This window comes from Arvicola amphibius, chromosome 3, assembly GCF_903992535.2.
Source record: "Arvicola amphibius chromosome 3, mArvAmp1.2, whole genome shotgun sequence".
NCBI classification, from domain to species: domain Eukaryota; kingdom Metazoa; phylum Chordata; class Mammalia; order Rodentia; family Cricetidae; genus Arvicola; species Arvicola amphibius.
The window spans coordinates 24,230,386-24,243,345 of NC_052049.1; the positions used below are offsets into that span (position 1 = coordinate 24,230,386).

The following is a 12,960-nucleotide window of genomic DNA, read 5'->3' on the forward strand; positions in this document are numbered from 1 at the left end:
CCTCATAGCTTCCTTTTGCTTGTGGTCCAATTAAAGTTTCATCTGAGTTATTGCCTGTGTGGGGGTGAGGAGCTATGAGTGGAACAGGGGCTGCTTATCTGTGGCTACAACAGTGAAGAAGGTAACACTCTTGTGCAACAAGCCTCATGGACCTCTCCCTTACCCATAATGCAGCGCTGATTGGCTCAATCCTGGGCAAATGCTGAGTAATTGACCACAACTACAAGGAGTCCATGCATGCAATGCTTCGGTCATGTTAAGATGACACCATTTTTATTGCACATTTTATTGCACATCTTCAGTTCTTCCATTCTTTCAGCCTCCTCATCTGGCATGTTTTCTGAGTCTTAGAGAGGGGTGTTATTTTAAAAAGTTATTGATGCAAAAGGAGCGTGATACGGGTCATCCCCAGTAACTCTATAGAATCTGAAACCTTGGCCTGGAGTCCCAGGGACTCAGCTGTCTTGTGTCTTACCCTCACTAACTCATCAACCTTATAACTGGCTGGATCAGGTTTGTTCATTTTTTCTGTGTCAATATAGTGACACACATAGCATTCTTCTCCCTTCTAAAATATGTACCTTCTACTTGTACTTGGTTAGCTTCTTGAAAGTTTTATTTATTGGGTGTTTGTTTGTTTGTTTGTTTGTTTGTTTCCTGAAGCCCGGGTCTTCTATAATCCTAAATTTTTCCTATCCTTGTAGTTTCTAATGTTCCCCCAGTGACTTGGCTCATAGTATTCATCGTGTGTGTGTGTGTGTGTGTGTGATTTGTGTGCATGTTCATGTATGTAAGTGTGGGTATGTGCCTGTTATAGTGCCGGTGTAGTGGTCAGAGGACAACATTGGATGTTTCTCCACACTTTCCACTATCTCTGGAACAGAATCTCTTTGTTATTTGCCCTTGCCTCTTACACAGATGAATGCCAGGCTAACTATCTCATGCACTTTAGGGGATTCTCATGTTTCCACCTCTGATCTTGCTGCACTAAGACCACAGAGGGCCAACACGTCAGCTCTAGAGATTCCAACTCAGGTCTTCACCCTTGCTTAGCCAGCACTCTATCCACTAAGCCTCCCCACTTTGTAGTTTTTGTCTTGCCAGTGTTTTCCTGAATTCTTAACTTGGCTTTACTACTTTTCATATACCTTAATCTAGGACAATGCCCACACCTGCCATGATCCTGAATTATCAGTATAGTCCTGAGAAGGTGCTGTAGCTGCTGCCGTGCTCAAAACACTGAAGTCAATAAAAAGATGATGATGACAATACTGGTTACCACAGAAACCACAAGCACCAAGTCCCAGAAAGTGGGAAACAGGTGCAGAGAGATTTTCTAGGAAGATGGTGAATTATTTGTCTTGTTAATTAAAATTCAAAACCAGAATGGGCAGCTCATGCATAGCCCATTAAAAGTACCTGTGAAAATACTGCCTTCTTAGAGAGCAGGATGTATGGCTAGAGTGTTAGTTACATGTCACAGTTAAACATGGTCTGTTTCGTTGTTTTGGAAAACCTGTTAGCTTTTCTCAGTCTTCAATTTCTTCTTTATAATGTGAGAAAAATTCTCAAATGATTGAAAGAAATTCAGTGAAGTACTGTGTACGAAGTATGTTAGAAACTATAAATATAGTTCATTTGCTGAAAGGTTACTTAAAATTGTACATTTTTCTTTTGTATTTTGAAATGTCTCATAGCAAGCACAGGAAAAATAATCACTTATGTGAACATATATAACAATATATGAATCCAGATTTTTTTGTTGCAATAGACTTCTATAAATCTAATATTGCACAATTAAACGCAGACAAAATTAAAAAGAAAAGGTAGTCTCATGAGTTTAGCACCCAGACCCTTAGATGACTAAACCATGCCTTGTTAGAAAACAAACATTTAAGGGAACTTTGAGTTCATAATGAGACAGGTGTGATTCAGAAAATGGATGTAGGCAAACAGCTCCAAATGAGATTGGTGCAATTGGAACGAACTGCACTTTAATTTAGGCTTTTTCTAAGGGGCAATTTTACTAAAAACTATTCATTTAGTATGCTATGTTAATTTTTAGCAAAACTTTCTAATTGATAGGTATGTAATGATTTCAGAGAAGTCATATTTAACACCTACAGAATCAAAGCAGTATGTTTAAATTTCCTTCCAGCCTTAGCAGCTACTTTAATGAATGTATTCTAAATTCTTCTAATTTTTGAAAGAGATGTAGAGGTCTTTGAGAGAAATGGACAAGAAAAATGCTAAGAATAATCATTACCTTCATCATCATCATCAACACCACAAGGTTGTTACCAAGGAGATAAGACCAATTTTAAAGGAAATTGCTAACTTACACTACTTTGCAAGAACAAATTTTAAAAAAATGAATTGCTTGCAATTAAATGGGGGACTGTTAACAAGCAAGCTTTCTACTTTACCAAGAACTTGAAAGCACAGTAGATAGCATGAAACCCATGTTTCTCAAAAGATCACCTGGGGAGGGGGGCAAGCCAACCAAACGAGCTTGTTCTATACACCTTCTCTGGATCTCTCACATGTTACTGGCAGACCACTCTGCAACATCTTACAATTTTAAAATAAAGATCTATTAGTTAAGAAACACTGTCTTCCATAAGTAGAGTACATGTACCTAAAGTTGTCGGGAGCACAAACAGGTCTGGGAGCATGAATACCCATTAGGGTGATGAGGTTTAATGCCCATGAAACAGTTGGGGATGGCTACATTCTCGGCCATGGAACATAAAGTGTGTCAGGAGTCTTACTGACTATTTGCAAACAAGATTGCAAAGACAATTGAGGGAAATATGCCTTGTCCATATTTCTGTATATCTCCTTTACTATTCTTTATTCTCCTCATTCTATTTATCTCAGAAATCATATCAGATCTGGACCTAACAAATGCTTATAGAAATGCATACAGTCTTATTGATTCTTATTTCTTTACCTTCTGAATGCATGTGATATATATATATATATACATATATATATATATATCTTTTTCTCAGATCTCATAATTTTCAGTGCCTTAGAGTCAGATAAACTTGTATTAGTTCTAGTATTTCTAAAAATAGAAAGAACCTAATGGCATAGCTCTTAGAGATTTTTCTATAGATAGATAGGTAGCTAGATAGACAGATGATAGATAGATAGATGATTGATTGATAGATAGATAGATAGATAGATTATTGTTAGATAGGTGATAGATGATAAATAGATAAAGTAGGTTATAGGTAATGATGGGAGGTTGATAGATACATATGTGGTGAATGTATTGATTAATGATACATACGCAGATAGATGATAGATACATACATAGATATTTTATAGGTAAACATGCATATACTCTTAAATTTTAAATTTACAAACAGTAATTATATATTTTGGCTTGTATTTTGATGTCTTGATATAGATAAACATATTAAAATGACTAACCAAACTGATAGTTTATCTACCACTTTATTTACTTGGCAGTATTTTTGGAGAATAAACATTTAAAATCCACTCCTCTAGCAATTTTGAAATATAAAATGCATTATTAACTACCGTCACCATGCTATGTAGTAGGCCATAGGAATTTACTTCTTCCTTCTGACTAAAACATTCACCCTTTAACATTTTTCTTTATACCCAATCTATCCACCTTTGTTACATGGAGAAAGCCCCTTGTTTGTCTCGGCCGCCCGGCTAGTTTACACCTGAAATAACCACACAGAACTGTATTAATTAAAACACTGCTTGGCCATTAGCTCTAACTTCTTATTGGCTAACTCTTACATTTAGTTTAACCTATTTCTATCAATCTGTGTATCCCCACGAGGTTGTGGCTTACCAGAAAAGTTTCAGCACATGTACCTCCAGCCACGGATCCATGGCATCTCTCGACTCTCCTTTCTTATTCCCAGAATTCAGTTCTGTCTTCTCCACCTATCTAAGTTCTGCCCTATCAACTAGGCCAAGGCAGATTCTTTACTCATTAACCAATGAAAGCAACGCACAAATAGAAGGAACTCCTATACCATTTTCATATCTATATCACACCTTCAAGCCCTAATAGCCACCATTCAGCTCTTCAATGTGTTCAGTGTGTGTGAGAGAGAGAATGTGTGTGTGTGTGTCTGTTAGAAAAAGAGTTATTGTATAGTATTTAATGTCCTGTGTTTATATAAATAAAACATCTTCTGAGTTAATCTATGTAGCACTAAGACAAGACTTTGTATAACCTAAAGTGTGTTGCAAATCTTAAAGCAGAGAGGCGGTGTAGACGACCCTGAAAAGGTCTATATCACCTCAGTGTGAGGATGTAATTTCCTTTAACTATCATAGAGTGATGATATAACATAATCCAGACATTCACGAGAGTGATGGGAGATTAGCTACAACGGAGATACTTGGAAAATTCATAAGCAGGGGTGACTTTACCTTGTTTTTACTATAAAATAGCCTTCAAGCCTAAGATGTAGTCAGTCTGCTTTATCAGTGAAGATAAAACTACAGGAACATGTGCAAAACCCTATGTTTACCAATTTAGAGTTCAAAATGAGTGCACGTAAGGATGCCTTGCCATCAGGGATTAATAGATGCCAGCCTCCTTTTAGACAGGGAAATAGGAATAGCAGTTGGAGACTAGATCAGCCAATCAGAACTGTGTGCTTCTGGGCCTCATTGTTCACAGAAGAAGGAAGCTTCCATGGATCTAAGTGGGTAAATTCAAGGGTTTATCATGTTTGTTAAACACCGCCCTAACTGAAATACCACTACCGTACAGGTAGCTGCTGAAGTCCACCAAAGGCTGATAGAAGAAGAAAAAGAATCGCCCACAATGGATTCCAAAGAAAAGTCCCCTCAGTCGGGTGCAAATAAAAAAGCCAAGAAGGAGAAGGAGCCTCCCAAGAAGAAAAAGGCAGAAAAGAAAGGAAAAGGTATTCAGGGTGGTAGGACCGGGTACGAAACAAGCTTTTAACCAGGCATATCAGCGCCACCTGATTCTTTTAAGCACATAGCCGTTGTGGCCAACAGATGTTTCTCGAAGGCAGCTTTAAACTCTTAGCACTCCTGACCTGGGAAGTCCCTGCAGAGGGGCTCATGTCTGCTGTAGAAGTTAAAAGGCTCTGTGTTCACAGGTCTCTGGGGTACTTGAATCTAAGCAAATTGTTTTCTGCTGGAGCACTACTACCTAATCCTTTGCCTCAGAGCATAAATGGAGAACAATCTCTAGAAAACAGGCTGAGAGAGAACTCGTGTTGACGTGAAGCAACAACACAAGCGTTATTCTTCCCTCTCATTGTTTCCATGTGGACATTTTTAAATGTAATTTGAGACAAGGAATAGGAGACAGCACAAGAGGAAAGTTTCCGCAACTGTATGTTTATTAAGCACCTACTGTAGTATGAATTCTAATTGGTAATAAAAATACAGAGTAGAATATAAGGGGGTGAAAGCTAAAAGATCAGAGAGGCAAGGGAGTCCTTACCCCTACTCCTCAGACCGAATGGGGTATTTGGTATCCGGTCTCTCCAAGCAGTCTGAAGCCTTGAGTGAGCTCTTGTCCCTTCCCCCACCATGTGTGTCTTATATTCTCTCTGCCCAGCCATAACCCTTCCTGTCTCCACCTCCTTAGTGTTGGGTTTAAAGGTGTGTGAATCCCAAGTACTGGGATGAAAGGTATCAACCACCACTACCTGGCTCTGTTTCTTTTAGATTGGATCAATCCTGTGTAACCCGGGGTGGCCTTGATCTCACAGAGATCAGTCTGCCTCTGCCTTCCCAGTGCTGGGATTAAATGTGTGCGCCACCATTGCCTGGCCTCTAGAGCTAACTAGTGGCTAGCTCAGCACTCTGATCTTCATGAAAACTTTAATATTAGAGCACAAACAAAGTCTCACCACAAGCTATGTGGAGGAAATGCTCTATGATGGATGGCAAAGACACTTGTGAAAACAATAACAAACACTGACAATAAGGGGAGGGGCGGCGGTGACCCTTGAAGCAAAGGGAAGAGAGGTATTTGGGAAGGAACGAGCCACTTCAGTCCATCTCATATTCTAATAAGCCAAAGCTTCGGCATTTAAAAGCAACATCTCTGTTTACTTGAATGGAGTAAGCGGTCAAGTCAAATCTTTAATTAGTCAGATGACGGAACAAATGCAGAGATTAATTTCTCCTTCATTTGTAATCTAGATATGCAATTTCGAGCACAGCAAATAGACCTTTCCACTCACAGTTCCTTTCCTTCACGTAATTTGAAGTCCATGTAATCATACCCTCAAGAATGATTATTGGACTGTGTAGAAATCACAAACTGTGCTCGAAATAGAATCACATTGCCATGGGCAGATCCTCAGCAAACATCTACAGGCTCTTACTTTCCAATCAGCTTGCTCAGTCACTGAAATACTTGTAGGTGGGAACAAATTAAAAGAAAATTAGTTTGGATGCATATTCTTGAGCATTTCTATGTTTCAGCCATATCTTTTTGAAGTTATTTTTTTGCCTTTTCTTGGAGAAGACAAAAATAAAACAAAACTAAGAACTAGTTTCAAATTAAAAATTTTGCAGGTGACTAATTTATCACTTTTTAAAATTCCATAATCACTTCAGCACATGCTACTCACCTTGCTTTCTTCTTAAGATGTGACACAGCATGTTTTGTTATGGATGCAGACCAGAAAGTCACAGAATTCTCAATGAGACGTGGTCGATACTTCATTACCCACCCCAGAGAGTCCAAAATTCCCCCTTTCAAAATCTCGGCCAGTTTCCGACTCTACAGATTTTGCTGCGTTGTCACACCGTACAAGTGCCATCTCCATAAACCCATAGTCTGGTGATTTACTCACCATGTCTCAGTTCCCTTTCAGGAAAGTCGTCACCTGTGGCCGAGGTCAGCCCCATCACAGTCTCTCCCGAGGAACTAGCCGAAATGGAGAGGAGGAATGAGCTGAGGCTCAGGATTAAGGAAGAACACCTTGCTGCCCTGCAGTTGGAAGGTAGGAGGAGGAATTGAATAAGCTCCAGTTTCCAAGGAATGCAAGGCTGCCTCCTGATCTCTGCTGGCACCAGGCACACATGTGTTGTACATAACTATTAAGCAGGCAGTACACTCATATACATAAAGTTTAAAAAGTAAATAACTATTTTCAAAAGAAAAAAAGGAAAGAAGTCCTAGCCAAAGCCTAGTAAGCTCTGAGAAGGAACAATCAGTAAAGAGTCCTCACATCTCTGCTCAGGTTAAAGGCTTCTTCCCTAAACTCAGCAAGGTCTCTGCAAGACCTATTCTCCCAGGGCTCTTTTCATTGTCTTTTAGCACAGTTCAGAATGGAATTTAGAATATCAGGACTTGAGCAAAGATAGTCTATGGAAAGAAAGAATTGTCAATATCCTAGGTGACAAAGCTATCCTGTAAACAAAGGCGCAGAGAAGCCACCAAAATGACCCATCCATTCTTGTAGGATATTACTTTACCTACATAAAGATGTGTTACATTTCTTTCACTACATTTGTTTAACTATGTAAAGATGTGTTGCTGTATCTGCCTAAGGCACCCGATCAGTATAATAAAAATCTGAACAACCGATAAATAGCTAGGCAGTAGAAGAATAGGTGCAAGTTGCTGGCAAAGAGAATAGGAGGAGGAATCTAGGCTCCACAGAGAACCAGAGAGAAAGATAAGATACCAGCCAGCCAGACAAGTAGGACTTAAAGAATGAAAGAAAGGTAAAAAGCCCCCAGGGTAGTAGAAAATGACTAGATCTCCTGAGTAAATTGGGAGCTTGGGGACCTTGGAAGAGGGTTGAGGGGGAGGGGAGAGACAGGAAGGGCAGCAGAGAAAAATGTAGAGGTCAACAAAAATAAAAATAAAAAAGCCCCCAGGCAAAATGCAGGTGAAGAGAAACAGGTTAAGTTATGTCATGATTTGAGAGATGGTGGTTCGAGAACGCCTGCTATAACCCACAGAGAAGAAGGTTTTAATTTTATATATGAGAGAGGCATAGTCAGAGGCCTTTGGGGAAATCTAAAGCATTTGTGACTACCACTCTGGGGCAGACTGGCAAGGGCCAGAGAAAATCCTTGTGGTATATAAAGAAAAACCCATAGTCCAAGGTTTAGGGAGGAAATCCTATGAACTAGAATAGCCTGAAAGTTTAGGGTGGTGGGAGAAGGAGCTTGTGGCCTAGTAGTTTTGCTAGGCACGCTGGGTTTGTGTCAATAGGGAAGTGGCTCTTCCTGGCAGACAGAAACCAGTTTCACAGGTTCCTGAGGAATGGTGAGAATGAACTTTTGTCTTTTGGCCAGTAATCCTCCAGAGTCCAGCTTGAGCTGAGTCAAGACTACCATCTCAGACCAAGTCAGTGGACCTGCTCTTTTTTGGGATTCCCTTTGAACCTAAACTATAACATGGACATATTGGGCCAACTAGAAAATTTTTGCTATGGTGACATAAAGTAAGGATGTTTTCCAACACTTTTTTCTCTCCTTTATTCTCCCTTCACCACACTACCCACTCTACCACGCCCTACTCCCATAATCCAGCATAAAAATCAGGAGTGACTTGAACCCGGGGAGCTGCAAGGCATCTGGAGAGTAGAACGTATATGTCTCTCTCCTCAGTGTCTGTCTCCACATCTGATTCCCATGGCTTCCAGTATGCTTCATCTTTAAATTCGCCTGATACAAGAACCTCAGTGACATAAAATTTTTCTTCACGTTACAAAAGTGATCAAGTTTTTTACTGTAGGCCGTGTCCTGTGGTGGTTGCTAAGACACGTGTACATCTGTAATCAAGCTAGAAGCCAAGGGATATGGACAGTCACATAGCATTCTATGATGTTGGAAATAGACATTTGAGACAAGGTGTCAAGGCATCAAGAAAGACTCCCAAGAGAAATGTTAGCTGAACCAGAAGAGTATGGAAAAAATGTGCTTAGGAGGCAAACCAGGGGCAGGAAGAGAAAGCAGAGGTATGGGTCAAAGCAAAAAGGATATAAAACTATTCAGTGGGTAGCTATTAAATGGAGGAGATAAGCCCCAAAGAAGTGACTTGGGGACCGGGCAGCCAGATCACACATTGTCCATTAGACCCTGCTTCAACACATGTAAGATCCCGTCCCTGTGGAAGCTGGTCCAAATGATCCCTGAGCAGAAGTAGGGCTGCTCTGACATCTGGAGGAAGGCAGATGGGACAAGACTCAGGTGACTCTAAATGCTGTGGAGTTGGATTTGGGACTGAAGTGGGGAAAGAAGAGAAAACACAGTTAAAGCTATAGCTTAAGAACAACGAATCAATATGTGATCTTGTAGACAATCAAGCTTATCAAAGAGCATATTGTTAAAAGAGTACTATTCAATATATTCAATATAAAGATCATGAATAATGTTAAAATCTTGAAAAATTTCACTGCACGTTTTTTTGTTTTGTTTGTTTTGCTTTTCTGAGATGGATGCCACCTTACCTACAATTAAATGTAACTTCATAAACCAAAGTGTGATTGGTATAAGTAGATTTGAGTCATTGTAAAAATGTATGTATATGTAATACAGTAAAGATCCCTCTTTCTCTTTTACATTGGTGTATATTAATTTTACAAAACAAGAGCTTTCATTATGGTTTCTTTATACTTGCATATAACATACTTTGATTATATTCATGCCTAATTACTGTCTCTGGATTCCCTCACTCCCAGTATACTTTCTAAGTAGCCACCTTTCTCCTTTTATGCATCTTTGAAATACAGATTCCATAGGAATAAGGAAGCATATGATTTGTCTTTCTGAGTTCAGTTTATTTACATTTCATTTTTCTCTTTTTAAATAGAATCAGCCACACAATTTCGACTTGAACTAATAAAGACAAAAGCTTTGACTGTCCTTGAAAATTTAGTAACAAAAGTGGTTGATGTCTACAAGTTGATGGAAAAATGGCTTGGCCAGAGATATTTAAATGAAATGGCCAGGTAAGTAAAGTTCTCTACAGCTAATATATATGAGAGAGAGAGAGAGAGAGAAAGAGAGAGAGAGAGAGAGTTACTGTCAAATCTCTTTGAACCCTGAATCTATTATCCTGGCAATTTCTTTCTTCTGTATTGAAATTACTCGTAACAACCTTCCACTAGGTGGTGCACAGTCATTTGATATTCTGATTCTGGCCAAATCTCAGCAAGTATATGGAAACACTCCTTATTCACATGGACTAAGGTTCCACGTGGTAATCTTCTGAATGTCCCCCAGTAGTAGAACACTAAACCACACACTAATTAGCAACCTTTATATGAACATTCACAATGAGCATTAGAAGTAGTTAAATTCAAGGGCAGCTTTTCAAGGCCAGGAACTGATCATTCTTTTTAAAGTTTCAGCATATTAATATTTTGTTGCTCATTATAAAAAGACAGAATATGTATCCATCATCTTGCAATGTTCAATCTTTCATCATAAGAGCAAGCAAAAATTTTTTGTTCATTACCGTGGTGGTACATTTGATTATGTCTAATATTTAAGACACCTTTAAATTACCTTCCATTAGGCCATTAACTATCCACTATTTATACCCATTACCTGTGTGATTTCCTATAACTCATCATTAAAAACGGAGTAAATATTAATGACTTTATTTTACAAATAAAACACTCCAGACCCCTGACTTACCATGGAACTACGGCAAGCACATTATAGGTGAGAAGCTAGGACCCATAACAGTTGGTAGCCCTCAATTGTTGCTGCTCATGGGCATATCATCCAGCTTTGAACATTATGCACTGGAGGTTATTCTACCAAGTGTGTCCTGGGTAACATTAAATCCTTTGGCAAAAAGCTAGGGAAAAAAGCTATTTTTTGCTTTTATAAAAGTAAATAAATTTTATTGAACACTGTGATCTGCCATATTAACTTATTTTGAAAAATAATCTACCCTTTGATAAAATCTTTGTTACATAGAAAAGTATTTTTCAATACTAATAAAACCAAGTTTAATAGAATCTCTTCTTGTTCAGCTTTTCATAAAACTAAACTGTATTAGCTACGTAATGAGTATGTTTTGTTTTTATTTTTATTAATCCGTACCCTGCCTAAGATAAATTAAAATCTTTAAATATCTATAGAATCATCTAACTTACCATGTAATATGTTAGCTTTTGTGTGTCTGTGTATCTTATTAAATTAACTACTAATCTAATAAAATTTTCAATGGGAATCACCCTGTTCATTTTGCTATTTTTAGTATAGAGAAATTGACTGAAGTAGCTCGCTACTACATTGAAACATCTACAAAAATTCAAAATGAGATTTATTTAAGCCAAGAAGACTTCTACATCAATGGAGATGTAAAAGTCTTCCCAGATGCTGTCCCACCAACCCGTCCCCCACCAGTAGAAAAGGAAGAAGATGGCACCCTGACAATTGAACAGCTTGACAATCTCCGAGATCAGTTCTTAGATATGGCACCTAAAGGTAAGAAAAGAATCACCATAGATAAAACCCAAGATGATTAGAATTGCCTGTGGTGGCTATCACTTGGCAAGAAGACGAGCGAGCTCTGTTGGAGTGTGTGGTACTGCACGGAGACCTTGCTCTGTTCCAGTTTGTCAGCTATTTGCTCTAAGGAGCATTCATCTGAATCAAACAAGGAGGAGAGTTACAGTGACTGACTCTCCAGCAGTGTGGGGGTGTGGCAGTGATCATCCTTGGTAACTCTTTTCTCCTGTCTTCCTCCTCCTTTGACTCCATTTGACATATGGAAGGTAATCTTTGTTCATACTTCTAAGCAGAGCTGTACTGGGGATGCTGAATTTGTGTTTCTATCTAGCCAGGGAGGGAATACTAGGAAGTAAAGTATGTCCCTCTTATAACTGCCTTTTCCTTCAGTGCCTCGTAGATCTTAATCAGAACAAATGAGTTACTGAAAGATACTTGCCTAATTTATTTGGTTGCATGAATGCTTACGTTATTTTCTTCACATAAATTCTTGAATGTCTTCCAATTTGATCATGACAGTTCTATGCCTTCTGCAGTGAGCCCGACCAGTTAGTATCCTATGTAAATTCAGACTGATATGTGTGTAGGATCATCTTCTATAATCACCAGAACCAAACATTCCATCACAGAGCTGTTAAGCAGTATGTTTATGACCATATAAATTTTGGACTCTGCTAATTGAAAGTATGTTCATTTTATATGTGAACAAAGTTGTCTTTCAAAAATAGGTTCATTTTACTTGTCCAAATGTCCTAATTATTAGGAAAACATCTCTTTTCTATAGAGACAGTCAATGGGTTTTAATATAAACTCAGTCACTTTTTGAAAATTAGTCCCAGTATTTACAGAAATTCATAGAAAATATCATTGAAAGCAACAGTGACAACTCACTCTATAGTCTATAGTTTCCTTGCCGAGACCAATATTGCCTTGTGTGAACACATGCACTGGCATGTGTCAGCTCATCAAATAGCTTGAGAAATCTTTATGCATCCAATATATATAAGCACACAATGTGTCTAAGGATAGACATGATGGCAATATTTGGACAAGATTAATGTGGACACTAGCAAATGCCAAAAATTCAACTTTGTCAGAAGCCAACCCCAAAACCCTGTTACCTTCTAGCTAGACAGAGTCTATCCTCTTTCCCTTGAATGAATTTTACAATGTATTTTAAATTTGTATTTTAGTGTGTGTGTGTGTGTGTGTGTGTGTGTATGAATGCCTTCATGAAATATGTGTAAAAAATCATGGACATACCTGATGCTAGTGGAGATCAGCGGCAAGCATGAGAAGCCCTAGAACTATGGTCACATGTAGTGATGAGCCACCTATGGGTACTGGGAGCAAACTATAGGCCCTTAAGTGCCATTGCCCCAACCTCCACAATGCCCTTTTATCACATGATTTCATTTTGAAGTTGGAGTAGCTATTCATTTTGTCCATGCTATACATTTACATGCAAAATAATGGTAACTGAGA

General features: G+C 38.6%; 1 protein-coding gene across 1 annotated transcript in view; it reads left to right on the forward strand.

Moving 5' to 3' along the window:
• Positions 1-12,960, forward strand: part of Spef2 (sperm flagellar 2) — a 158,086-nt gene that overhangs the window by 118,214 nt on the left and 26,912 nt on the right. The window contains exons 27-30 of the mRNA XM_038321484.1: positions 4,775-4,928; positions 6,867-6,995; positions 9,821-9,959; positions 11,222-11,451. Of these exons, the coding sequence (XP_038177412.1) occupies positions 4,775-4,928; positions 6,867-6,995; positions 9,821-9,959; positions 11,222-11,451 (652 nt within the window). The remainder of the gene's footprint in view (positions 1-4,774; positions 4,929-6,866; positions 6,996-9,820; positions 9,960-11,221; positions 11,452-12,960) is intronic.